General features: G+C 33.3%; 6 protein-coding genes across 15 annotated transcripts in view; 2 read left to right on the top strand and 4 right to left on the bottom strand.

Annotated features, from left to right (window-relative positions):
• The window catches only part of LOC122631385, a 92,356-nt gene extending 85,387 nt beyond the window's left edge, over positions 1 to 6,969 (bottom strand). For 2 of the 5 annotated variants that reach the window (XM_043817027.1, XM_043817032.1), the window contains exons 1-2: positions 6,834 to 6,969; positions 5,413 to 5,566 (exon numbers count right to left, since the gene is read on the bottom strand). In XM_043817027.1, the coding sequence (XP_043672962.1) occupies positions 5,413 to 5,496 (84 nt within the window). In that variant the 5' untranslated portion in view covers positions 5,497 to 5,566; positions 6,834 to 6,969. Of the gene's footprint in view, positions 1 to 771; positions 1,290 to 5,412; positions 5,645 to 6,104; positions 6,127 to 6,833 lie in introns of those variants that run through there. The other 3 variants (XM_043817028.1, XM_043817030.1, XM_043817031.1) reach the window with 3 other exon arrangements.
• Positions 6,343 to 7,467, top strand: LOC122631387 (transcription factor MafG). 2 transcript variants are annotated; one of them, XM_043817035.1, is made up of 2 exons: positions 6,343 to 6,573; positions 6,873 to 7,467. In XM_043817035.1, the coding sequence occupies exons 1-2, from the start codon at positions 6,541 to 6,543 to the stop codon at positions 7,236 to 7,238; spliced, it is 399 nt and encodes a 132-aa protein (XP_043672970.1). In that variant the 5' UTR covers positions 6,343 to 6,540; the 3' UTR covers positions 7,239 to 7,467. The 2 variants fall into 2 exon arrangements, with proteins under 2 accessions (XP_043672970.1, XP_043672969.1); XM_043817034.1 differs by having other exon boundaries at positions 6,350 to 6,594.
• An 86-nt stretch (positions 7,468 to 7,553) lies between these two features.
• Positions 7,554 to 9,025, bottom strand: LOC122631386 (tRNA (cytosine(38)-C(5))-methyltransferase). The gene is made up of 2 exons (XM_043817033.1): positions 8,853 to 9,025; positions 7,554 to 8,717 (listed from the first exon to the last, which is right to left on the bottom strand). Exons 1-2 carry the CDS (start codon positions 8,905 to 8,907, stop codon positions 7,690 to 7,692), a joined length of 1,083 nt encoding a protein of 360 aa, XP_043672968.1. The 5' UTR covers positions 8,908 to 9,025; the 3' UTR covers positions 7,554 to 7,689.
• A 914-nt stretch (positions 9,026 to 9,939) lies between these two features.
• LOC122630930 (protein CLEC16A homolog) lies at positions 9,940 to 16,315 on the top strand. 5 transcript variants are annotated; one of them, XM_043815997.1, is made up of 15 exons: positions 9,940 to 10,476; positions 10,533 to 10,661; positions 10,749 to 10,882; positions 10,968 to 11,125; positions 11,358 to 11,587; positions 11,696 to 11,885; positions 11,960 to 12,607; positions 12,684 to 12,807; positions 12,921 to 13,075; positions 13,144 to 13,305; positions 13,383 to 13,521; positions 13,716 to 14,016; positions 14,089 to 14,219; positions 14,295 to 14,347; positions 14,488 to 14,630. In XM_043815997.1, the coding sequence occupies exons 1-15, from the start codon at positions 10,397 to 10,399 to the stop codon at positions 14,491 to 14,493; spliced, it is 2,640 nt and encodes an 879-aa protein (XP_043671932.1). In that variant the 5' UTR covers positions 9,940 to 10,396; the 3' UTR covers positions 14,494 to 14,630. The 5 variants fall into 5 exon arrangements, with proteins under 5 accessions (XP_043671932.1, XP_043671929.1, XP_043671927.1 ...); XM_043815994.1 differs by having other exon boundaries at positions 12,729 to 12,807; positions 14,295 to 16,315; XM_043815992.1 differs by having other exon boundaries at positions 14,295 to 16,315.
• On the bottom strand, positions 14,832 to 19,393 carry LOC122630932 (hepatocyte growth factor-regulated tyrosine kinase substrate). Its single transcript, XM_043815998.1, has 11 exons — positions 19,157 to 19,393; positions 18,985 to 19,069; positions 18,632 to 18,707; positions 18,356 to 18,544; positions 18,010 to 18,284; positions 17,862 to 17,937; positions 17,626 to 17,802; positions 17,166 to 17,521; positions 16,767 to 17,080; positions 16,370 to 16,668; positions 14,832 to 16,279 (listed from the first exon to the last, which is right to left on the bottom strand). The coding sequence occupies exons 1-11, from the start codon at positions 19,188 to 19,190 to the stop codon at positions 15,692 to 15,694; spliced, it is 2,469 nt and encodes an 822-aa protein (XP_043671933.1). The 5' UTR covers positions 19,191 to 19,393; the 3' UTR covers positions 14,832 to 15,691.
• A 262-nt stretch (positions 19,394 to 19,655) lies between these two features.
• Positions 19,656 to 27,331, bottom strand: part of LOC122631048 (mucin-5AC-like) — a 20,350-nt gene continuing 12,674 nt past the window's right edge. Inside the window, exons 5-7 of the mRNA XM_043816243.1 lie at positions 26,749 to 27,180; positions 20,804 to 24,651; positions 19,656 to 20,725 (exon numbers count right to left, since the gene is read on the bottom strand). Coding sequence (XP_043672178.1) covers positions 20,432 to 20,725; positions 20,804 to 24,651; positions 26,749 to 27,180 — 4,574 coding nt within the window. The 3' untranslated portion in view covers positions 19,656 to 20,431. The remainder of the gene's footprint in view (positions 20,726 to 20,803; positions 24,652 to 26,748; positions 27,181 to 27,331) is intronic.

Raw genomic sequence — 27,331 nt, 5'->3', positions numbered from 1 at the left:
AATTTCATTCTTAACACTGGTCCTTTGGGGGAAGAGAGAGCAAGAAAGAGAGTGAAATAGAGAGAGAGAGAGAGAGAGAGAGAGAGAGAGAGAGAGAGAGAGAGACGAAGAGAGAAAACGAATCCTTCCGTTATTGGTCGTAGTAGTACTGCAGTAATTAATGACGATCCCTGAAGCGCACGGGAAGATCGTTCAATTACACATTTCTATAGCTTTGTTCTTCGAATCCCGTAAATTCGGAATTACAAGCTATGCCAACCTGTTTTTGAAGCATATACGAACGGAAGGACGATTACATCACCAAAAACATCTATGTAGAAATGAGAGAAATGAGAATGTTGTACGATGTCGACAATCACTTTGCATTAAAAAATAAAAAAATAATTTAACGAACGAGCCATGAGATTTCATAGTTTAAGCGTCAACCTTTTAGAAATATCGTGAGAGAGATAATTTATCAGACACCGCCTACCGTCTCGGTGACAAAAACCGATAATCGCGAGAAAAATCCACGAAATTCTCAAAGGAGTATTGCCTCGGGTTTATGTGTCAGACGAACATCGATCCACATAGACCTCAATCGATGATCCTCGGATAAGTTCGTTTTGAAGCATATCCTCGCTTGCCTAGCGTCGAGCTCTTTTTCTTTGCCTAGCGTCGTCCTCTCTCGGATCCTTTCTTTTTTTTCATCTTCCGTAGCAAAAGTATAAAAAATAAAAAAGAAATACAAAAAAGGAAAAAAATGAAGAGAAAAACACATGAAATACAGACCATCAGTATCGTCCGAATGATCGATAACGGTGATCGTCTTGCATCTTCCAATAGGACTTCAAAGAAATATGATCGTTGACCACTCCGATGTTTTTTTTCCTTTCTTCTATCACTTCTTTTTTTAATTTCTTTTATTTTCTTTTCTTCAAGAAATAGAAAAATTATCACAAAAGGGAATAAGCAAGATGTGCTCTAAATTTTCCAAAAAAAAAAGAAAAAATAAGATGAAGTCGAGTCGGCGAATTAAGAAGAAAAAGAAAGAAAATGTTCTTATCGTCCTTTCTTTTCTTCGTTGTCGTTGTCCTTGTCGTCGTTGTTCGCATGTGAAACGCGCGTCGCGACGTTCGGCCACCGACTGTTCGCTGCAACGCGTCGTAATGTCGGAGCGACGCCCGAAGACGTCCGAGGACGACCGACGAAAGCAATGCGCCGCACCCCGCGCAAACAACCCTCAAAGCGAAAGCAACCCCTCGTCATATCGCTCAGAGATGACCGCTCTTCTTTTTCCTCTTTCTTCTCTTCTTCTTCTACTTCTTCTTCTTCTTCTTCTTCTTCTTCTTCTTCTTCTTCTTCTTCTTCTTCTTCTTCTTCTTCTCTTTATCTTGCAGTATCGCTCTTTAACCCTTAGGCTATAAACTATATATACTTATCTATACCTACTCTTTACAGCCCGACTGATTCATCCAAGTCAGCTTTGCAACGGAAATAGATTTCATCATGGAACCGAACTTTCAAGGGCAAAATGTTATATTATCAAAAGCGGAAATACTATACGTACGTATCTACGCACACATATATCTTAGAAATGATATTTTTGTTTACTCCGAATTGGACCTTTTGACTTGACGAAAGTATGACATAACTCATTGTCAGTGATAATAATCTTGTGAAAATTAATATAAAAAAGTAATGGTTTAAAAAATATTATTACATTCTTTATTATACAATCTATCTGTATGATCTATCTATTACGTAAATAAACTGATGTTAGATAAGTTATTATTAATTTTTTTGTCACTTGACCTGATTTCCTTCAAAATGATTTTCTTAGAAAGTCACCTTTCGTTTCTACGAGTTCTTGCATCTCTGGAAATAGTACTAGCGGATTTCAAAAGAGGATGTCGACATATGTTTGGATCCTTCGAATACGAGCAGCGAGCTGTCATATGCAAAACGCGCTATTGACAATTAACTCGTTTAAATGAAGAATCCTTGGAAAAAACGAACGAACGGTCTCGATGAATCGTAGGGCGTGGCTTTTGCAACGCGATAATACTCACGTTCGATCGCTTAGGAAAGAAGCCAGCAGGAAATAAGCCGGTTCAATCGGCCTCTTTTACCACACCCATCTTACAGCTGTCCGATCCTCTTCCGATCGATCATCCATATTTCTTTCTTTCATATTTCTCTAACTACAAAATTTATGAATACAATATGTCCGTCAAAATAAATCTAAATACGAATATATTAGTTGAAGTATCAATTCAAGTGATAACAACGAAAACTTTTTGATTTTCGTCAAATTTATTGATCTATAAATCATTCTCATGATTGAGCCAAACGATTTACATGTTTTATTCGACTGTTCGTATCTTTATGATCTATTTTTCGAACTTTTAAAAATTTATAACTATATTTAGAAACTTTAGCCTGATCGAATAAAAAATTTTATGAAGGATGACATATCTAAAACAACTCCGATTGGATAAAGTGTGAAATTATACTCAGACGTAAACAATTATGAAAGATTCTACAAGAAATTCGCTTGAAAATTCAACTTCGTTCGATACTTCGTTCGTCTCTTGTCTTGGACACTAATAAACGTTTAGTTTCTGCGACTCGATTACTTTGTCTTTGATGTTAAACTTCAAGGTCGTTATGATGGACGTCAAATGTCGTGATAAATACAGCAAATATTCTCTATACACGACTCTATTCGTTGGCAAAGCGAAATTAATGAAGTCCGTTGGTACGTTTGAGAGAAAACTCAAGTCGGTAGGAAGTAGTAAAGACATGTCGATCGTGCGCCAAGTGAAACGGATTTATATTCGTCGTACCACGCTAACGAGATAATAAAACTTATGAACGTAATAAGATATAAAAAGTCATAAATAATAAAAAAAATATTATCGTTGAATCTTTACGAATAAGAAAAATAAAATTATAGTAAAATAAAAAAAAGATAATGTAAAGAGAAGAAAAAAAAGAAAGACGTTATCTGACTTTTCATGTACAGCAAACATGAAAGAGAAAAAATCTGTATTTAATTGTTTCGTAAAACCTTGTTACTTAATCGTTGTAACGTTAATAAAATATTTTTATGAAAAATTCATTGTTTGAAAAGTAAACAAAATATACACAAGACAAAAGATAATATTCGTAAAATTGTTAAATAAAATCGAAGAACGATGATATTATGTGACAATAGAAATACCTGGACATTAGATTTTCCGCAATGCGACGAAAATGGACTGGTCGTTGAACGATGCCACCGACCTCAAATTCGATAGATAACTATAATGCTTGATATTGTGTGTATGTGTGTGTGTGTGTGTGTGTACATTCTAGAGAAACTAAATCGTCATGCTACGAGTAAAGAAAAGTAGTATGATAAATGACTTTTTCGCGAAAGGGAAGATAGGAAGTGTGCGGAAAGAAGGAAAAATAAGAAAAAAAATGGAAAGAAGAAAGGAGGAAAACACGAATAGGAAGATGAAAGACAAACGAGAAAAGTAGGAGAGCAAGACGTGTCTATTATTAACGTCTCGACTTTATAACGTAGTCCCTCTAAAACGAACGGGCAGAAATGCATTAATATACATGAGAGCGAATGAATGGAATGCTTATAACGCAGCAAGCGTTGTATTAAAGGAAACGAGTGAAAAGAAGAGATCAGACGTAGTAGCTGAAGCTAACGTTTTCCATGTAAGCACAATATACATATGTATGTTAAAAAAAACGAACAAGGATAAATACTTTTATAAAACAATACATTGTATTAGGTTACGTTATTAAGTTATTTGTACGAACTAATATTTGAAGATTATAAGGACTAAAATAAAAATGGTAATGTTTGTTAAAAAAAAATTAGGATAGATAAAAATGTAGAAGACGGAAGCAAAGGAACGAAAGGATGAAGAAAAGAAAAGAAAAGAAAAGAAATATACAACTTCCTGAAAAATTCATTCAAAGTCGGTATACTTTTTTGCTTTTTCTCTTTCTCTCAACAGATGATATAATGTACGTTGATGCATACTACGTCTCAACGAAGTAATCAGAATGTACCACGAGTTTATACGATAGTTCATTGCGAACGAGTTAACTCTATGCATTGTACCTTTGGCATTTACTCTGTACATCCTACGAGTCTCCGTTTAATTATAGCTGATGCGTGAGAAATGTCTCCCAGTGGATAACGAGTAAGCTAGTTGTGTGTCAAGTCGGACACCTCTTTCATATTTCCAAATGGTTAACGCGAACGAGTTTGCAAAATGAAATTTCGTTATATCGAATTTTCGAACGATGAACCGGGAAGGTCGTATGAATATATATACTCGTTAAAATGCCAACAGTTTGAATGCTAAAAACGAATAATTCAATTGTATATATAAATCTATTACATACGTACATACACAGACTCGTTCGTTAACGAAGCACGGACGTGTTTATGTCGAGATGCTTGATAGTATCTATCGATATAATATAACGTATTACGAATAATTTCACGAGCTATACGCTTCGTATATTTCTAATGATAGCCTTTAGTATCCTAATGTGTAATTACGCATATATCATACGTCGGATATCACATTCCTTGGCTCGATGAAACGTGTTTTTCCATAAATTGATAACGGCACGATATTAATACACTTATTTGATAGAAAGAAAAATTATTTTCGAACGAATTCTTCGATATTAACCGACCGTGAAAAGAGAAAAACGATAATCTTGATTTTATCTCTCTCTCTCTCTCTCTCTCTCTCTCTCTCTCTCTCTCTCTCTCTCTCTCTCTCTCTCACTTTTTCTCTTTCTCTCTACCTTTATCGATCATTTCGTTCCAAGAAGAACATCATTTTCGGCTAATCACATCCAAGAACCAACTTGTCGTAAGAACGACGAACGGATAACTCGTTTTAAGAACTTCGTCATCGTCGTCGTCGTCGTTTCTTGGCTTCCTCGACGAGACTACTTTTTCTTGCTAAATATAATAGTTATTACGGGCTACGACGATAACTCCTTCAGAAAACACGATAAAAGAATATTTCTACCTTTGAACCTCATATACTGAACGACTACCAGAAAATATAATATTAATAACGTAAAAGGTAAAACGAATAATTTTGTTTCCAAGTTATATAGAGGACGAAAGGACACAACATTTTTCTACGCAAATTCGTTAACATTCAAGAAATAAAATAAACAGGCGAAAAATCAAATTCATAATATATCATCCGTTTAAATTCTTCTCGTTTCTTTTCTTTTCTTTTCTTTCCATATTTTCGAACTTATTTTAAAGTTATTTCGTCGAATAATGAGACGCATAAAACAACTTATTAACAGTTTGTTTCTCTCGATAATATATCTTGCGATCAGATTGGAAATAGAAGTTAACTAGTATAAGAACGACTATGACCATACTACCTTCTTTCTCTTTTTCTTCGTTCTTCCAAGCATCGTCTTCTTCTCCTCCTTTTCCTCTTTCTTCTCATCTTCGCCGTATAACATCTTTCTTCTCTTCTTGTCATTTTCTCGGCTATTGAGTTACTACGGGAAGATAATGGCTCCTATCGAGGATCTAAAAAGAGAAAAAAGTTAGTCAATATTATTGTGACACCGATACTTTTATTTTTTTATTGCTACACGAGATAAAAAATCCTAGGATAGAAGCCATCTAGCTTGGATGTCCAAATATTCGTAAGTTAATTAAAATATAACTAAGTCGAGTAAAATGATAATAATAATAATATAATGTATAGAAAAAAGAAAAAAGAAAAAGAAGCAGTATAGATAACATCTCTATTAACGCGAAATGTGTTTTCTAGAATCTTATCCACTTTAATCTACTTTTATCCTAACCTCTTATCGCGAGTTTACGATTAATATTTTAAATGTACGTATATGCGTATATATATTTATACATTTAAAAACAAAGATGACTTGTATGCTTTCTTTATTTATAATATTATTCTATTCAGAAATATATTTATCCAGATAATTTTTACTATAAGAACTATTTAAGCAACAAGTTTTATATTACTTATTTATATTAATATCAATATCTGCTATGAATTCTTTCTGCGAGAAAAAAGAATTGATCAAAAATATCATCTTACTAAAATAACAACCATTACAGTGGGATGCGTGGTAAATACTAATGCGAAATTCGTAGATATTATCTAACGAGTACACTTTTACCTTAACAGATGGCGTTGCTGTGTCCAAATGAATAAAATGTATGTTATTATTGTACCGATATAAATATGTAAAAAAAGCAATTTTTGATGTATTTTTACGATGCTTAACGAAATCGTTCTATAAAATGATGCATATTTTAATGCTGTACATAAAATTATATTATAAATTATATCACATAAGAAAATTCGATGTTTTCAGAATGATATATACGATAATGTCTACCATGGCAGCTACCGTCGTCGTTTCGCGTTCTAGAATGACTAGGCAAATTGATCGAGAAACCACAGAAGGTTGGAGAAAACGTTCTATTTTTTGTTCGCTTTACGTTGGAACGTGAATATTTTCACGTAAAAAATGGCTATGGACGGAAAGCGATCTATAAAGATGGTACGTCGGCAACTATCACACGTGAGCAAATGTCTTTCATTATTACCGATCGTGTTTATTTTAGTAAATGTACCTCAGTATAACATTATGAATAACAAACACTTCTGCAATAATATTTTGTAGCGATATCATCTACAAATTACAATAAAAATTAATAAAATATTATTTTTTCTAAAATAGGTAAAAAGTGAATGTAAAATTTACTATATTATTTTGTATTGAATTTATTTTATTAATGTAATCTCTATTAGCTGACTTACTTATTTATCTTGTTTATTATATTTTCTTTTCTTGCATAGGATCCCCTCTCACCAGGTCCATGTTTGGACATCAGTGATGATGAACTTGTTACAATATCTGTCAGAGATTTAAACAGACAATTGAAATTGCGTGGATTATCTAGAGAAGAGATAGTACGAATGAAACAGAGAAGAAGAACTTTAAAAAACAGAGGTTATGCAGCCAGTTGTCGTATAAAACGCATAGAACAAAAAGATGAACTAGAATCAGAAAAAACTCAGGAATACCGTGATATGGAAGCAATGCAAGAGGACAATAATCGCATGAGAGAAGAAATAGAATCTTGGCATTCCAAATATCAGGCACTCAAAAAATTTGCTGCAGAAAAGAAAATTCATATTCCATCTGAATTAGAAATCATATAAAACCCAAACAATATTAAACAATATATATAAGTTATATATATAAGTATACATAATTAGTTTTTGTAAATATATATTATCTTCTAAGTACAATGAATAATTAATAGAAAATCATATTCATCATGATCACCAATAAATAATTGAAACACAAGTTTTTATTATAGAGAAAACTTTAGTTTACTATCTGTATTGAAGTAATTTGTGTGTTATAATAAATGATTTATCAAATTAATTGTCTATCAAATTTTTAAAAATATTACAAGTAGTTCTTATTATTTATATTATTTATATGGTACATAATTTTATATTTCTTATGTATGTACTTTTCATGGTACATTATGTATATCAACAATTCTATAATGCTTTTATTAACTTTGAATATAAAATTGTTATAATAATGTTGTAAAATCTATATAATTTGTAACGCACAAATACTTTTAGTTAAATAAATACTTCATATATTCTCATTCTCTTTAGTACACAATAAAAATATTAATTTGCTAACTACATCAACATTAATTGAATTACCTAATAATCTGTATTTTTGTTTAGTTGTTGTACTATTTGGAAATGTAAAATCTTCTGGAAAACACATTAATCTAGATACTTCTTTTGGTGTGAAATATCTCAACTTCAAAGATAAAAAAAGTTGTAATTGATCTTCTGAATATTTTTCATATTTGGTAGATTCAATAAGTTTTTTTTGTACTATTTCTTCTGAAAATGGACAATACACAGAACCTGTACCTTCAATATAATGTCCATAAGCTTTTGTAAAACAACAAGATCCACAATTGTCTGCTGTTCTTATATCTAACAATGTAGCTCGTTTCTGTAGAATATTTCTAGGAATTAAGTATAATGATTCTTCACAATTTTCTAAAATATGTTTTAATTTATAACAGATAATACCGCATTCTATATTATCTACATGATCTTTTTCTATGAGCAGCTGATGTTTACTTTGTGGAAGAAGTGTTATCAATCTTTGAGAAAGGCTATGGTCTAATACAGAATCATTGAAACAAAATTTTAAACCTTTTTTTTTAGCAAGCAAATAATATCTATGCCTTGTATTTGGAATGCCAAATTGATTTGGACTTAAAATTAATTCTTTATAATTAAAATTGCTATTTTTAAGGCACTTTAGTAATTCTACTCTTGTTTCTGAGTTTTCAAATCCCTTCACATTCTCCAATAATATATATTTCAAAGATGAAATTTGTGGTATAATTTGTAAAAGGTGAAACAGTGAACACGATCTGTTATCTAATTTGTCCTTTTGCAATCCTACTCTAGTAAATGGTTGACAAGGAGGACTCATAAGTATCATATTTATATTTAGATTTATAATTTCCTCTTCGCTTATAGATTCAATGTTGCGGTTCATGAGCAAGACTTCTGGAAAATTATGTTTATATACATTATTGGCAACAGGATTTATATCCACTGCACCAATAATATTTCCAACCACTCCACTTTCTAGAAAATAACATGATAATGAAGACTTTTAACAAATAATTTTATAAATATTTTAAATAAATAATTTAAATAAAAATTTTTTAATGTCTTTTTGGTGAGATTAACATATATGTTTAAGATTTAAATTAAATGTACCTCGAAAGGCATAATGCATTCCGCCAATACCGCTGTATAGTTCCAATATTCGCATTATAAATGATCCAAAAAAATATTTTCTTTTAAAGAAAAAATATTATATACACTTAAAAATACACATTCGTTATAGTATAAATAATACACGAATTGATTTAAATGTACATAACCTTATAGTGAAAAGCGCAACAAAGGAAGCTATGGTTTGATTGGTTGCCTATTTACCCGCCATGATCATATACTTTTCAAATATAAGTATATTATTACAAAAGAGATTCGTAATTATATACGAATTACAAGACATGTTATTTAGAGAAATGAATATAAATAATAGTAATGAGTGAATATAAAAAAATCCTATTACTTACTATTTATCGAACTCCGAGCGAGTGGCTGCATATTTTAATGTATTTTCAAATTCCCTTTAATCTAATTCTAATAAAACATTTAAGTACTAACACTTTAATACTTCTACAAACAAATAGATTGGATATAGTAGAATTCTATGTAGATTTTGTTGGTTATTTAGTCTAAAGTAAAAATTAGTGAAAATGTACTTATATATTATATATTATTTTTATAAAAATCAAAATATTAATTCGTTTCCATTCTGTATATAAAATATATGAGAACTCCCAGCACTATCTTTTTTAGTAATTTCTCCTGTAAGATTAATTCTCTTTATATTATGTTATTACTATTATTATACTACTGATATATAATATAATAATATAATAATGAAAATAGTGAAAAGAAAAAGAAGTAGAAAAAAAATACTGTATCATATCAAAAAATATATTGTATTATATAAAATAATATTTGATATATAAGTATTTACTAATTTTCGTATCGATCATTATTAAAGAAAGATATAAATGTGAGAGAATGAAAAGCGTGAGTCCACTAGTATAATATTATCTATTCTAATCCAAATTAACCTGATCTTTATGTTAAGTGAGAGGAATATAAACTATTTAAACTTATAAACATACGACAGTCGTGACGGTGAGAGTGCTCCACTCGCATTTGTAGTTCATATTTTGTCCGTACCTGTCGCTGAAGTCACACACGCTTCGAGCTAAAGGAGATAAATTGCTTTAAGGAGATAACCTGACTTGAGATGTACATACGTACAGCACGCCAGTTCATAGTTCGTAGTTTAATGGAGAACTGCGTTGCGTCTTGTGTTGCGTAGAGTATTACAAATTTATCGTATATAATACACTTCGTTGTAATTTGTACAATGCGTAGAGTTGAAATATATAATGAAAAGTGACGATATTTCAAGTGAGATCAGTAATTAGATCAAAATATATTGCGAAAAAGAAATTCTTCGACAGATAATAACCTTTACTTTAAAACAATGTAATATGTATTGTGACATTTCTTTAAAATAATCCATATATTTAGACGTATTTTACTCATATAAATCATTACATCTCACCTAACCTATCTAAACGACATGAAGTAATACTTACAAGAAATTAAATTAAACTAAAATCAAACATGAATACATTGTGAATCATACCCAATTAAGTTCATAACATATGAAAATGTTTCGAAGTCGTAGTTGGTTTGGAGGAGGCCTTTGGAAGCCAAAAAATCCACATTCTTTAGAGCACCTTAAGTATGTATGTCTATTTCAATTTTTGATTATGATGGTAAATATTATGTTATGCTTAGGTACCTGTACAATGTTCTGTCGAAAAATCAAACAGTTTCTGAAAATAATAGAGGTTTATTAGTAGAAACTCTTCGTTCAATAGCTGAAATTTTAATATGGGGTGACCAAAACGATAGTAGCGTCTTTGAGTAAGTGATATTACTTATTATTTAATCTAATATTCTGTGAATTTAACCAAAATATGATGAATAATAATTTTTACACATTGTTTACAGCTTCTTTTTGGAAAAGAACATGCTTTCATTCTTCTTGCGTATTATGAAGCAGAAATGTGGAAGCTATGTATGTGTTCAATTACTTCAGACGCTCAATATTTTATTTGAAAATATACGTAATGAAACATCTTTGTGTAAGTCATATTTTATGTAAACTATGTTTTTTTAATTGTTTATTTTATTTTTATAACATGTCTTATATTTGAAAAATATTTGTAGACTACCTACTAAGTAATAACCATGTAAATAGTATTATTGTGCACAAATTTGACTTCAGTGATGAGGAGGTAATGGCATATTACATCAGTTTCTTAAAAACCTTGAGCTTGAAGTTAAATACTCATACCATCCATTTCTTCTATAATGAGGTAAACGAGGTACACGTAATAAGCCTCTATGTTTCTTATTTCATTTCTCATCTAATATCATATGTATCTAATTTTTATATTATTATTTTAAAGAATTCATTTTAATAAGTTAAAATTTGAAACAAATGCTTATGTGTATGAAGTATATACTTTTCTTACTTTACACAATTTGAACTACATTTATTACACAAACATAATGTTTTTTATATGAGAATACTTTGTAATTTAATATTTTTATCAGCATACCAATGACTTTCCTCTATATACGGAAGCCATTAAGTTTTTCAATCATTCAGAGGGTATGGTTCGTATAGCAGTAAGAACTTTGACTTTAAATGTATATCGTGTGGAAGATGTGTCTATGTTGGCATTTATAAGAGATCGCACAGCAGCACCTTATTTTAGTAATCTTGTATGGTTTATTGGTAATCATATTATAGAATTGGATACATGTGTCCGAAATGATGCAGAGTAAGTTTTATTACATTTCATATTTTCATATTACTACAGCGAATAAATAAACTAAATAAAATAAAATAAAAAATTATATATATATATATATATATTATTATGTTATAGTCATCAAAGTCAAAATAGATTATCAGATTTAGTGGCAGAACACTTGGATCATTTGCATTATTTAAATGATATACTTTGTTTAAATATACCCGATCTTAACAAAGTACTCTCAGAACATCTGTTGCATAAATTACTAGTTCCACTATATGTATATTCTTTAATGAAACAAAAAGATCTTTATCAAAATCAGGTAAATTATATCATTTGTAATATCTTATAATAATATTAATAGATTTTTAATATTAATAATTTTTTAATTGTTAGGATGAAAGAAAATATGTCAGTGTGGTTGTGGCATTATTTTTACTTTCTCAAGTTTTTTTGATTGTTTCTCATGGACCTCTTGTATATACTTTAGCAGCTGTGATACTAAAATCTGATTTGAATATGATTCAAATAGGAGTAAGAAAAGTGATTGAAACATTTAGTGATATATCATCAAATAAATTAATCGAATTTTCACAGCCAAAAGAAACATTAGAAAAGTCCTTAGAAAATTTATGTGAATCATTAACCATATCAGAAAGTCTCAATGAAGATGATAATAATGTAGAATTTACAAGTGAGATTGGAGAAACTATAGGTGAAAAAGTACAAGATTTAAGTAAACCTAGCACATCACGTGCTCATATGTTGCCCTGTGATACATCTATTAAGAGCTCTGAGGAATTAGATATGAATATTTCGACTGAAGAACTAGAAGACATAAAGCATTTGAATGTAACTGATGAAGAGAAAGAACGTTTGGCACTAGAAAGTCCATTAACACAGAGTCAAATACAACATAATGCTCTTGAATTATTATCAAATAAACCATTTTTAGAAACTATATTGAATTCCTTATTTTGTACAGAAAATGATTATGCTGCATTATTTGGATTGTGCTTACTTTATGCATTAGCCAATAACCAGGTAATGAATAAATAAATATAGAAGTTTTGAATAATAATTATAAATCATATAGTAATTTAGTAATTTTATTTATAAGGGTATAAATCGTGAAACATTGGATTTAGTTTTATCTCCTTCACAGAATGCAGAAACAAAGAATTGGTACAATGATATATTAATAGATAGACTAATTCATATAATCACTCTAAGCTGTCAAACAAGTAAGTTATACAATCAAATACAATCATCAAATAAAATAAGTATCTATATTTCTATGATATTTCTATGATATCTATATTCTATGGTATTTGAATAAAAATTCTTTTATTCTTAGATGCTAAAGTAAGGCTTGTTACACTGGAATTAACAATCAAATTGTTGACACAGTTAGTTTTATCAGAAGGACAAAGTCTTCTAAAAGATTCGCATTTAGCAGCAATTGAAGCAGCAAAAGAACAAAGCACAGCACTTTTGAGGAACTTTTATAAGGTGTGTGATCAAACATGGATTTACTACAGTTATGAAATTACAGAAATTATTTTTATGAAATTTATTAGAATGAAGAGATATTCTTGGATATGTTTGAGGACGAATATAATGAAATTCAAAAAAGACCTTTAAATGTTGAATGGTTGATGATGGACAGTAATATTTTATTACCTCCTACGGGTACCCCAATGACTGGTATTGAATTTAGTAAACGATTACCATGTGGTGAAGTAAGTATTCTATTAAATTGGAAATTTAGAAAAAAAAATTTCAATGTCTATACTGTATAATAATTATATTTATATAGGAGGAAAGAGCACGTCGTGCGATTAGAGTATTTTTCTTAATTCGGGAATTGTCTTTCACTATTAATATGGAAGAAGAAACACAGCTACCCTTAACAAGTCCAGATAATTGTGTTCAAGTTACCAACGTACTTGATCTAAGTAAAAGTTATTTACTTTCTCTGAATAAATTAGTATCTTTAATAATAGTATCTGAAAATAAACTAAATGATTGCTTAATGTAATAATTATAAAAAAAAAAAAGAGAAATATCTATATGGCATTAATATTGGTAAAGAGTTAAAATATATTTTTGTAATCCATAAAACATGTTTTAATTCTGGTAACTGTTACAGATAACAGTGACATAATAGCATGTACAGTTGTATGGAAAGATGGACAAAAAATCCATTGGTTTTTGGTCGTTGATGATACACAATTAATTCTAGTTGAACCTGACGCCAAGCTTGGGTGGGGTGTAGCAAAAGTAGTAGCCTTTTTACAGGATATTGAAGTAGCAGGTGACAAGGACGATTCCAGATGTTTGAATTTAACTATATACAAGCCTCTGAGTAATAGCACAGGCAACAGAGTTCCATTGCTATCAACTAAATTTATCTTTAATGATCATATTAGGTGCATGGCTGCAAAACAAAGGTAATATATAATAATAGTTAGCATTTTAGCGTCTAGATACAAAACGTATTACAAAATTCTTTTATGATATAGGCTAACCAAAGGTAAAATAAAAGTACGGCAAAGAAAGATAAATCAAATCGCTCGATTATTGGATATACCAACAAGTATACCCCATTCGTCTACTCCCCCAAACTATGCTTTACGTAATATGCGACATGACCGTAAGCAAATCATTATACGATCATTAAATTTTATTAGGAATATATAATATATATTTTTAATATTAATAATCTTAGGTATTCTTGGACGTGGACAAAGGCAGAAGGATCAATCAAGACCAATGTTTACGGTAAATAAAGTTCCAGGATTCGCTGCACAAATGCGCAGGGAACATGTCCTTAGACCTGTTCTTGGTCTTCCATCAACTAGTTGTAAGCGTGTTGATAATAACTCTAATGAGAAGATTCATGAAAATGGTTTACGATCTAGAGATAGTTCTCCAAAAATGCCACGTCCGCGTAGCGAGGAAATACCTCTTGAGGATATGCGTAATCGTAAAACATCTTTGACGTCTAATGGAGCAAGCGCATCTCACATATGTTTAGAGAAGAAAGATAATAGCAATTCTGGTAGTTCAACTAATAGTGAATCTTCATCTATAATTAGAAAACGTTCCGAAGAAACATCGTTTACTTCTCCTCAAAATCAAGAAGTTAAACCACGTAGAAAGGGTCAAGTGGAGACTGTATGATTATATAAGAATAGAATTATTTTTAAAACTTGGAGAAAGGAAAATTTTTGTTAGGAAGCTGATGAAAGAAGAAAAATGTATATACATTTTTGAAATAGAAACAAAATTCTCAATCAATTTAATCTGTAACTATTTGTATGTCGTTTGAAGTTTTTAAAACTCTATGTTTTTTCACAGTATTTGGTAACTGATATTACAGGTAATTACTACTGCCTTTTGTGTAATTACATACTTTGTCATTTGCAGTTACGAAATGAAACTTGTATAAAAAATAGAACATCCGCGTTAAATTTTAATAAATGAACACATCGTGATAAATATTTCTGTTACGTAATTACATGTTTTGTAGATACGTTTTATTCTTTATACAAATATTATGTTTATTGTTTTTAAATGTGGACACTATTTCATTAGTATATAAATTATTGAGTAATGTTTCTTATAATGATTTAATGTATATATGTTTTTTAATCTAGAATAAAAGTAATTTAAATTATCTATATAAAATATTATCTGTGTGTTAAACATGCTTTGCATTCAATATTTGTAAGACCCTTCAATACTTGAAAGGTTATTTTTTGCACAACAGACAAATTGTTTATTCAATATATATTTCCTTTCTTAGACATTTATTTTAAAATGCAATAGTATATTATTTACTTTTAAAATAATGTGGGAAATTTTAGTACTTGCTAACATTATTATCATAATTTAATTTTTCTTTTTCTACAGGTATTACATCTATTTCCAACGTGTATAGTACCACTTTTTTATAAATTATATTAAATTTGGTATTAAAAACAAAAATTGAATATTGTAAATAAACATATTTAAGAACGATATTAGAATAATGTTCTAATTTTAGAATAAGCTTTAAGAAACTGTAAATTCTCTTAAATGCATCTGTAATAATGGTATAACCTCATGTCCATCTGGACTATTTTAGTCAAAAGAAATTAATTCTGCTGTTTCAGGCTTTGGTTCCTCTTTTGCTTGAGTATTTTCTGCTGCTGGTGGAGCTGAATTTTGTGGAAATGTAAATGGTTGGCCTTGGGTAGCAGAAATTTGTGTCATTCCTTGCATATTTAAGTTAGGTCCTGTAGGACCTTGTAGAGACTGACTTGATGGAACCATCCCAGTACCACCTGCAGCAGAAACTTGTATAGCAGTTGTTCTTTGAGATGGAATAATAGCAGAAACATGCTGTTGTACTGGAGCTCCTTGTGGAATAGGTATACCAATAGGTTGTGGTCCAATTTGTGGTGGAAGTACAACTTGTCCAGGTGGACCGTGTGTCGCTGGAACTATTTGCCTTGGTGGTGGGGGTGCTATATTAGTAGATGGTACTGATTGAGCTATACCTATCTGATTTGGTAAACCCGATATTTGTGAAGTGTGAGGTCCTTGTGGCATGTGGCTTGGTGGTACTTGTGTCACTGGAATATGAGTAGCAGTACCTTGTTGAGCAGTACCTATCTGATGAGCAGTCGGTTGTTGAAGTTGTGTTATAGGATTCGTTACTTGAGGTATCTATGATAAAAAATATAATAAAAAGACTTTAAGTTATATAATTCTTTGTCATTTATTTTGGGAACATAAAATTATTGTTCATATACTTACCATTCCAGTATTTGCAATTACAACTCTACCTACATTTTCCCGTGATTGAACTGCTGAATCAGTTGCAGTTGATTCTTGATTAGTCATTGTACCTATGATATGTGGGGGTAGAGAACTCATTGGTGGCATATTATAACCTTGTATAGGATATTGCCCCATTGAATGTTGTCCATACATATAAACACCCTGATCTGTTGGGGACATAGGATTATAATTTGATCCAGGTCCTTGATACTGCATCTGACGAACTGGAGATCCTTGTGAATGACCCATATATCCTGGCATACTTTGATAACCACCTAAATAAAAGAAAAGAAAGTTAATATGAAATATATTGAAGGACGTAATTAAAAACATCAATCAAATAATTTTAATTTTTATAAAGCAAACTATTTACTCATTATATATTGTTGTTTTTGTTGCTCTTGTCTCATTTGCATTTCTCTTTCTTGTTCTTGAATCTTCTGTAAAGCTAATTGTCGTTGATACTGTAAATAATCCTGTTTCTTTTTTCGCATAATTGCTAATTTCTGTGCCATTAACATCTGTCGTTGTCTTTCTGCTTCCTCTGCTTGTCTGCGCAATTTCTCTCTATGCTCATCTCGTAAAGCATCTAAAGCAGCTCTGGCATCTTTAATTTGTGTTAATTTATCCTGTAGACCTTCATAATATACTCTACTATCATCTTGTTCTTGAATATATGTTAATAATCTACCGAACAAAATTATACATTTATTATGAATAAGAAGAAGTAAATTTGTTAAGTTTAAAAATTCATATCTTTTATATAGAGTACCTTGAGTGCATGCGTGTAATATTTAGAAATAAATTTTGTACAGAGCTGTCAGAAGTAATAGGTCTTCCTCTAGAAGAATTGCTTTTCATTCTATTTACAAAAATTTCAACTTGAGATCTTAAAGCATTGACAAACTCTTCCATTTCTATATCAACTTCTCCATTTTGCTGTTTTGCAATGACAATTTTCTGAGGCATAGGACTGCTTATATTAGGTGCAGAAGGACTGGTTACATCTGTTCTTGCACTGTGCTCTTCTATTGCTGTTTGTCTCTGCTCCCAATACCTGCGATTTAAATATTTTGCAAGTTCAGGATCAATTTCCTCCTCATCTTGAATTCGTGACAGACTTGGTCCCTATAAAATGAATATATCAAATAAAATTATCAATAAAATAGACGTATGGTATATTTATATGTATTTGAAATATAATATGATGGTTAATAACAGTGATAACTTACAGGAGACGGGGGAGGTGAATATGTTGTTTTAGACACAGAAACAGCATTAGATTTCAGAGCATTTGTTGCTCGTTTCTTTTCTCTCTCTTTTTGTTCTGCTTCACTTTGACTTAAAGCTATAGCTAATTGCAGATCTTCTTCTTCACGAATTTCGTCCTCTGTTTTTCTAGGAGGAACCTAAAAGAATATCTGTATATTAGTTTAAACGAAATAATATACTCTTCGTTCTTTCTTACCTGTTGTTGTTGAGCCAAAGAACTGCTCAAATATTCAGCTGGTAAATCAGTTTCTTTTGATTGGGTAGTAGAAGGTCTAAAGATATAAATTATATTATAAAAATAATATAATAACAAAAATTATATATTCAGAAAGAATTGTACTAACTTATTAACTTGTTCAAAACATGCTTCACATACTCTAACTTCTTTTTCAAATCCAATTTTAGGTAATGTAGATACTTTACTAGAGCAATGAGCACAAAATACTTGACCACAGGCTCTGCAATGATGTTTTCGTTGAAGAAAGGTAAATGTTATACGACAACGATGACAAACATCACCATTTGTCCACTCAGGAGCAGTATCAGCCATGAACATTGCGTCGCTTTCTTGTAAAGTAGGAAATATATGACCTTCACTTTTCATAATATTTAATGTATCCTGGAAACATTATAAAAGTGATATTTTCAATCAATATACCATAAACATTTCTATATAATATAAAATCTTACCTGCACTGCCCTATACTTAGGAATATTTCGAAATGCATATGCCCAAGCTTGTATTAATTCGAATATTTTCTGTCTAACGTGCTCATGAGTTGATGATTTTACTAATTCTTTAAGTTGTTCCATATATTGTTTTGTGGCAATTTCATCTTGGATGCGTGATCCACAATTTTTAACACAAGATTCTAATACCTATCCAATAATATATGATACAACATTAATAGAAACTTATAAGACAATAAATGATACAATAAATATATTTCAAAGATTTTTACTTACTAGCAGAGCATATGAAGCTACATGTGGATTAGGATTGGTTAATTTCTTTTTTATAGCAGCAAGTGCTTGCTTTGGTCTGTAAAGAAAACAGAATACTAAATACTTTTAATTTAATAATGATATTTCAAGCAAATGCAATATGGCTGTATTAATAGCAAACTATAGAAGAAGACAATTGGCTTATCATTAGATGTATGACTAATCCAGGTTCCTTATATATGTATGATGAATATATATATTATATATATGTTATGTATGATACATATGCATATACACATACATATTTACTAAATATTATTTATCCTACAGGTTAACTCTGTTATAAAAATACTAAATATGTAAAATTTACTCACTGAACATCATTTTGTCGTATAAGATCAGATATTTGTAAAATTGTAGGCCAGTCAGGTTCTAGTTGTAAGTGACTTGTGGCTTTATCTATAGTTAAATAATAAAAAAATAATTATAAATGAACGATGTCCGACATTTTGTGAGTATTAATGGAACAAAAGAAGTGGAATTTACCCAATAGTCTGTCGAAATTTGTAGTACGAAACATGGTGCACTTTTCAAAGATTAATTTTCTTTACCTAAATTAACTTTGATGTTACTTTTTTTCGATATAAACTTTGTCACCAACTGCACAATAGCTACAATCAATTCTGATAATAACTTCGCTTTCGAACACTTTTTCACAGTTTCTCCAGTATATGAGGATCCCAAAGCTTAATGTAAAAGATTGCCTACGACTTTAATTTTGTACCTAGAAAGTCAGGAGGCGCAGTGATACATAAGTGTGATTTCTTTATGTGTGTGTAGTGATTGCACCATCTAGCGGTGTAGGTTTGTAATTAAAATTGTAGATGATATTTCTTATTTGAATCAAGAAATTGTAATATCTGTATGTAGTAAATTTTGTTCTTAAACTTGAGACTATATCTCAGGAAAATAAGATACGCATTGAAAAATTCATATTTTATTTATAATCGTTCACGCAGAGATCGTTTATAAACACGCGAAAATCATGTATACATATTTATTAAAATATTTACTAAAGTATTTATATACTATGCGTCTATGTTATAATGATATATTGAGTTAGAAATACGAAAATAGATATGTACAAAGTAAATATAAAAATTGATTGAAATGTTCGATTTTGTTTCTCATGAAGATCTCTCTCTTTCTCTCTTTTTACATTTCAAATATATAAATTCAGTCGCTTCAAAAATGTTATTTTCGTTTCAAGAGTACGGATCACTCTTCTTCAAACGAAGACATTTCCTGAGAATCTTTCCGTGAACTTCTGTCAATACTATTTAAACTAATAATTAGCTTAATAAATATACGTATGATTTACTATTATTAAATACAGTCATGTATTGCATACAAGTCCCGCAACCAAAACCCCAATTATCGCTTATGATCTCTCGTCAAAAACATTCGACACTGTCGTCAACAAAAATTGTACAGCACGATAATGTGAATTATGATCGATGATAATTAGTAATTGTTTTATCTAACTACTCTAAATGAAACCGATTATAATTGAAAAATATTATCAGTTTCGTTGTAGAAATTGGAATGAACGTAAATCGTTTCAAGATGGCTATCGAAGATCTATTGAATGTCTATATCACGATCTTTGGCAGCCATGTTGAGAAAAATCGATTAATCGTCTCATTCACTTCTACGTGCAAGACTTGTATAATATTTCCTGATGACAAGCTTTGCATGTAACCTGAGGGATTTATACTGTTCTTGAAAATTTACAAAAGAAGTATATCATTAGCTAATGACTCAGAAGAGACGCAATGCTCTCGCAGAAAGATTGATGTCTTCGACTGGTAATTGCCATCGACTGTCCCAAAAATTATTCTTCCTGTACGCTAAATGTGTACACATAGGTAGACGAGTAGCACGTTCACATCTTCTAGAAACCGACCAATAAATGAAATTCGCAGGACATTTATAGAAATATCCCTGCAGATTATCTCTGCTGTCCCGTTTGCATTTATAAAATGTATTGCTACAGCCCTGCCGATATGGATAATGTCCAACGTCAGGACATAAAGGCTGCGACGAGACTTTTACCTAAAATAAAAATATTTTATATTAATAATTTATTAACGAAATAATCAATTTATTTCATCTTGTGATCTTAATACGTACTGGTGTTATAGAATTTTCTTCCAACTTTCTGTAGAATCTAGCATTGGCACGAAGACCCGTGCAACCTTGGCTGGTTTCATTTTCAGGAAGACATTGAATTTTTTGCTCGTCAAAAATAGTATTTTCGGGACAACTTAAAACGAGAACCTTGATTTCCATATTACCTTCATTAGTACATTGGTAGAACAAATTACAATATCGCGGATGTTTGCGGAATCCTGTGGGACAAATAAGAGTTATCTGTTCATCAGTTAAATTTCCAATAGGACAAGGTGTCATCATCAAAGGTTCTTTGGTTGTAGAAGTCAATTCATTTGATTCGGTAGTAGATTCCTCTTGTTTCTGTGTAGTCGATTCTTGAGATTCTGTGGTCGATTGTTCTTGAGATTCTGTAGTAGATGGTTCTTGAGATTCCGTGGTAGATTGTTGTTGAGATTCTGTTGTAGATTGTTGTTGAGATACTGCAGTCGATTGTTCTGAAATATCAGTCGTTGATTGTTCTTGAGATTCAGTTGTTGACTGTTGTTGAGATTCTGTTGTAAATTGTTCCGTTGTTGATTCACTAGGAGATGCTTCCGATTGCATAGAACTCATAGACGATTCTTCTGTCGATTCTGTCGTTTGCTCAGTGGAACTCGTTGTCGATTCTGTCGTTTGTTCAGTGGAACTCGTTGTCGATTCTGTCGTTTGTTCAGTGGAACTCGTTGTCGATTCTGTTGTTTGTTCAGTGGAACTCGTTGTCGATTCTGTCGTTTGTTCAGTGGAACTCGTTGTCAATTCTGTCGTTTGCTGAGTGGAATTCGTTGTCGATTCTGTCGTTTGCTCAGTGGAACTCATTGTCAATTCTGTGGTTTGCTCAGTGGAACTTGATGTTGATTCTGTTAATCCTTCAGTCACTGTCGAAGAAAATGATTCAGTACTGGACATAGATGTAATTTCCCCAGAAGTTGTTTGTTCCGATGTCATCGATGTCATTTCTGTTGAGGTTCCCGAAGTTGTAGATTCTACTACGGATGTTGTAGTTCCTGTAGATATTTCGGTAGTAATTTGTGTCGTTGAACTCTCAGTTGACAAAGATTCTTCCGTTGTTTCCGATATTGTTGTAGGTTGTGCTGTAATATCATTACTAGATGGACTTGGCTCTGCTGCTGATGTAGTACAATCTCTCGCTGGATAAACTGATTCCGGATAATTACATGCGTTTATACTGGGATCAAATATAGTACTTGGTGGGCAATTAAAATGATAGACATTAAATCCCTTTCCATTGTTAACACAACGATAGAATTTTTCACAATAGATTGGATGTGGATAAAATCCTTCTTCATTACAAGCTATTGTATTATTAATTTTAGATGTCGTGCAGGGCGGTTTGTCCATATTAGATGATTCTGTGTTTGATTCAGAAGATGTAATTATCGACCCAGACGGGGAAGATGAAATTGGATATGGCGGTTTAGAAGGCGATGAACTTTCGGTAGTTGATCCTGCAAGTATCTGCATATTTTCAGATTTAGTAGGTGTAGATTGACCCTCATTGGTGACAGAAGTTGTTGGTATATAAGTTGAAGAGGGTTTCATTGTCATCTGTCCAGGTTTCTCATTAATAATTGTAGGTATTTCACTAGAACTGGTAGTTGAGGTAGAACCTTCCCCTACTATTTCGTTATTATTTATCATGCAAGAACTCACTTGTTCAATATAATTACATGTTTGTATACTTTGGTCCCAAGCAGTACCAGGACCACATTGGAATTCATATTTTACATATCCGGATTGATGACTGACACATCGATAAAATTTCTTGCAATCATTAGAGTTTGAGAAGAAACCTTCTGTAGTACAATCCGACATTCCTACTTGTACAGTGCTCGATGGAGTAGTATTTATTTGTTGTGATACAGTTGTAGATTGATCAACGCCATTTGACTGCATAGTACTAATAGGAGGTAAGTATGAGGCTGATGTTACTTGTGATGAAACTTCGGGAGATTTAGTACTAGAAGTCATTTGTGTACTAGTAGTAACTTTAGAAATTGATGGTGGTAAATAAGATGTAGATATAACTGTTGTCGGGATCATAGATTGTTGTGCCTCATTATTAGTAGTAGTTGATATTGTAGTAGAACTAAAGATTGATGATGTTGTATCTTGCATAGGTTTACTAGAACTTATTTGAGACTGTCCATTTGTACTCGGACTACTAATAAAATCTATTTCATTGATAGAAGAATCAGGTGTTGTCATATCGATACCAGCGTTACTTCTACAATTTGGTACGTTGTACCCATGATTACAACTTTGTATGCTGGAATCCCAAACAGTACCAACGCCACATTCAAATTCATATTTCATGAATGTATTGCCATCTTTTACACATCGATAGAATTTCTGACAACTATCAGGATCAGAGAAGAATCCTTCTTTATTACATACACCTGATATAACCGGGGAATCTGAAGTAGCAGAGCTGCCAGGAGTTTCTGAAGTACCAAGAGTACCAGATGAGCTTGGATTGCCAGGAGTTCCAGTTGTACTAGGAGTACTAGGCGTATCAGGGATACCAGAAGTATCTATTTCAGAAGTTCCAGATGTTCCAAGAGTGCTAGAAGTTCCAGGAGTTTCGGGAGAATCTGTCATTCCAGAAGTTTCAGGTACTATTGCTGTCTCTGTTGCTTCTGGTCGACTAGATATCGACATCGTAGTCATACTTGTTATAGTTGTTTTCGGTGGTAAATACGAAGCAGATATACTTAGTGTTGTATCTTGAATAGGTCTGCTTGTGCTTACTTGTGTCTGTTCACTTGAATTTGGAAGAATAGAAGTGTTTATTTCATTGATAGAAGAATCAGGAGTTGTTAAATCACTTTCAACACTACTATTACAATTTGGTACGTTGTACTCATGATTACAACTTTGTACTGTGGAATCCCAAACAGTTCCTACACCACATTCAAAGTCATATTTTATAAACTCATTACTTTCTTTTACACATCGATAAAATTTATGACAATTCTGAGGATCAGGGAAAAATCCCTCTTCGCTACATATACCTGGAGTACCCGATATAACAGGAACATTTGTTGTGTTCGGAATATCAGGAGTTCCCGCAATAGCAGAAGTATTAGATGTATCTGGAGTACTAGGAGTACCAGGCGTTTCAGGAGAGTTAGGTATTCCAGAAATTCCAGGTGTACCAGGAGTGCCAGGAGTACCAGAAGAACCAGATGTTCCAGGAAAGCCAGCGATTCCAGAAGTACCAGGTGCTCCAGGTGAGCCTGGGCTTTCAGGAGTACCAGGCGTTGCAGGAGTTCCAGTTGTCCCAGGAATACCAGTTGTACCAGAAATGTCAGGTATTCCAGCTATACCAGGAGTATCTGGTATTACAGGTATTCCAGGAGAGTTTGGTCCAGTAGGACGTGGTGTTTCGGAAGCACCAGGTCTGACAGATATTGATGTTACCGATTCTTCCGGTCTAGTAGTTAATGACGTCGTAGTCGTACTTACTGTAGTTATATCCGGGGGTAGATATGACACAGAAGTACTAATTAGTGCTGTATCTTGAATAGGCCTATTTGTGCTCATTTGTGACTGTTCAATTATACTTGGAGAAGTAGAAGAGTTTATTTCATTGATAGAAGAATCAGGGGTTGTTAAATCACCTATAACACTATTCTTACAATTTGGTACGTTGTATTCATGATTACAACTTTGTATAGTGGAATCCCAAACAGTTCCTACACCACATTCAAAGTCATATTTTAAGAACTCATTGCTTCCTCTTACACATCGATAAAATTTACGACAATTCTGTGGATCGGCGAAGAATCCTTCTGCATTACATATTCCTGGAGTACCCGATATAACAGACGCATCTGACGTCTCCGAGGTACTAGGAGTTCCCGCAATAGCAGAAGTATTAGATGTACCTGAACTAATAGGAGTACCAGGCGTTTCAGGAGAGTTAGGTATTCCAGAAATTCCAGGTGTACCAGGAGTGCCAGGAGTGCCAGGAGAACCAGATGTTCCAGGAAAGCCAGCGATTCCAGGAGTACCAGGAGTCCCAGGTGAGCCTGGGCTTCCAGGAGTACCAGGCGTTCCAGAAGTACCAGATGTTCCAGGAGTACCAGGAGAACCAGACGTTCCAGGAATGCCAGCGATTCCAGAAGTACCAGGTATTCCAGGTGAGCCTGGGCTTCCAGCAGTACCAGGCGTTCCAGAAGTACCAGGAGAACCAGACGTTCCAGGAGAACCAGACGTTCCAGAAGTACCAGGTGTTCCAGGTGAGCCTGGACTTCCAGGAGTACCAGGCGTTCCAGAAGTACCTGATGTTCCAGGAGTACCAGGCGTTCCAGGAGTACCAGAGGATCCAGAAATACCAGGCGTTCCAGGAGTACCAGGCGTTCCAGGAGTACCAGGTGTTCCAGGAGTACCAGACGTTCCAGAAGTACCAGACGTTCCAGGAGTACCAGGCGTTCCAGGAGTACCAGGCGTTCCAGGAGTACCAGGCGTTCCAGGAGTACCAGATGTCCCAGGAATACCAGGCGTTCCAGGAGTACCAGATGTTCCAGGCATACCAGGCGTTCCAGGAGTGGCAGAGATTCCAGAAGTACCAGGTGTTCCAGGTGTGCCTGGTCTTCCAGGTATTCCAGTTGTGCCAGGAATTCCAGGTTTAACAGGAGTACCAGGAGTGCCTGATGTTTCAGGTATTCCGGAAGAGTTTGGGCCGGTTGGACCTAGTATCTCAGAAGTACTGGGTCTACCAGGTATTATTGATGTTACTGATTCTTCGGGTTTAGTAGATGTAGGTGTGCCTGCTGTAGTTATTTCCGGCGGAAGATATGACACAGAAGTACTAAATAGTGTTGTGCCTTGAGTAGGTCTGGATGTGCTTATTTGTGACTGTTCACTTGAAATTGTGGGGCTAGAAGAATCGATTTCATTGATTGAAGAATTAGGCGTTGTCAAATCCCCTTCAACATTACTCGTACAATTTGGTACATTGTACTCATGATTACAACTTTGTATAGTGGAATCCCAAGCAGTTCCAACACCACATTCAAAATCATATTTTATGAATTCATTGCTATCTCTTACACATCGATAAAATTTACGACAATTCTGTGGATCGGCGAAGAATCCTTCTGCATTACATATTCCTGGAGTACCCGATATAACAGGGACATTTGGCGTATCAGAACTGTCCGTAGTCCCTGAAGTACTAGCAATATCATTAATTGCAGAAGTACCTGTTTCATCAGTGCCAGGTATACCAGAAGAAACAGGTATCTCAGATGTTCCAGGAGTTCCTGATGTTCCAGGCATACCAGGTGATCCAGGATAGCCTGGTATTCCAGGAGAGCCAGGATAGCCAGGTATTCCTGATATACCAGGAGTACCTGGTGTTCCAGGAGTACCAGGCGTTCCAGGAGTGCCAGGTATTCCTGCTATGCCAGGTTTAGTAGGAGTGCCAGGAGTGCCTGATGTTTCAGGTATTCCGGAAGAGTTTGGGCCGGTTGGACCTAGTATCTCAGAAGTACTGGGTCTACCAGGTATTATTGATGTTACTGATTCTTCGGGTTTAGTAGATGTAGGTGTGCCTGCGGTAGTTATTTCCGGCGGAAGATATGACACAGAAGTACTAAATAGTGTTGTGCCTTGAGTAGGTCTGGATGTGATTATTTGTGACTGTTCACTTGAAATTGAAGGGCTAGAAAAATCAATTTCATTGATTGAAGAATCAGGTGTTGTCAAATCCCCTTCAGTATTACTCGTACAATTTGGTATGTTGTAGTCATGATTACAACTTTGTATAGTGGAATCCCAAGCAGTTCCAACACCACATTCAAAGTCATATTTTATGAATTTATTGCCATCTCTTACACACCGATAAAATTTACGACAATTCTGTGGATCCGCGAAGAATCCTTCTGCATTACATATACCTGGAGTACCCGATATAACAGGGACATTTGGCGTATCAGGGCTGTCCGTAGTCCCTGAAGTACTAACAATATCAGTAATTCCAGAAGTATTTGATGTTTCATCAGTATTAGGTATACCAGAAGAAGCAGGTATTCCAGAAGTTCCTGGAATTCCGGGAATTCCAGGAGTTCCTGATGTTCCCGGTATTCCAGGTGATCCAGGATAGCCAGGTATTCCAATTGTGCCAGACGTGCCCGGTATTCCTGCTGTGCCAGGAGTACCTGATGTTCCGGGTGTCCCAGGTGTTCCAGGAGTGCCAGGTGTTCCAGCTGTACCAGGCGTGCTCGGTATTCCTGCTGTGCCAGGCGTACCTGATGTTCCGGGTGTTCCAGGAGTGCCAGGTGTTCCAGCTGTACCAGGGGTGCCCGGTATTCCTGCTGTGCCAGGAGTACCTGATGTTCCAGGTGTTCCAGGAGTGCCAGGTGTTCCAGCTGTGCCAGGTATTCCTACTGTTCCAGGAATACCTGATGTTCCCGGTGTTCCAGGTGTACCTGATGTTCCGGGTGTTCCAGGTATTCCAGGAGTACCAGGTGTTCCGGGTGT

This window comes from Vespula pensylvanica, chromosome 8, assembly GCF_014466175.1.
Source record: "Vespula pensylvanica isolate Volc-1 chromosome 8, ASM1446617v1, whole genome shotgun sequence".
NCBI classification, from domain to species: domain Eukaryota; kingdom Metazoa; phylum Arthropoda; class Insecta; order Hymenoptera; family Vespidae; genus Vespula; species Vespula pensylvanica.
Note: the sequence above shows the minus strand (reverse complement) of the source record. Positions and strands in the feature narration are given on the sequence as shown.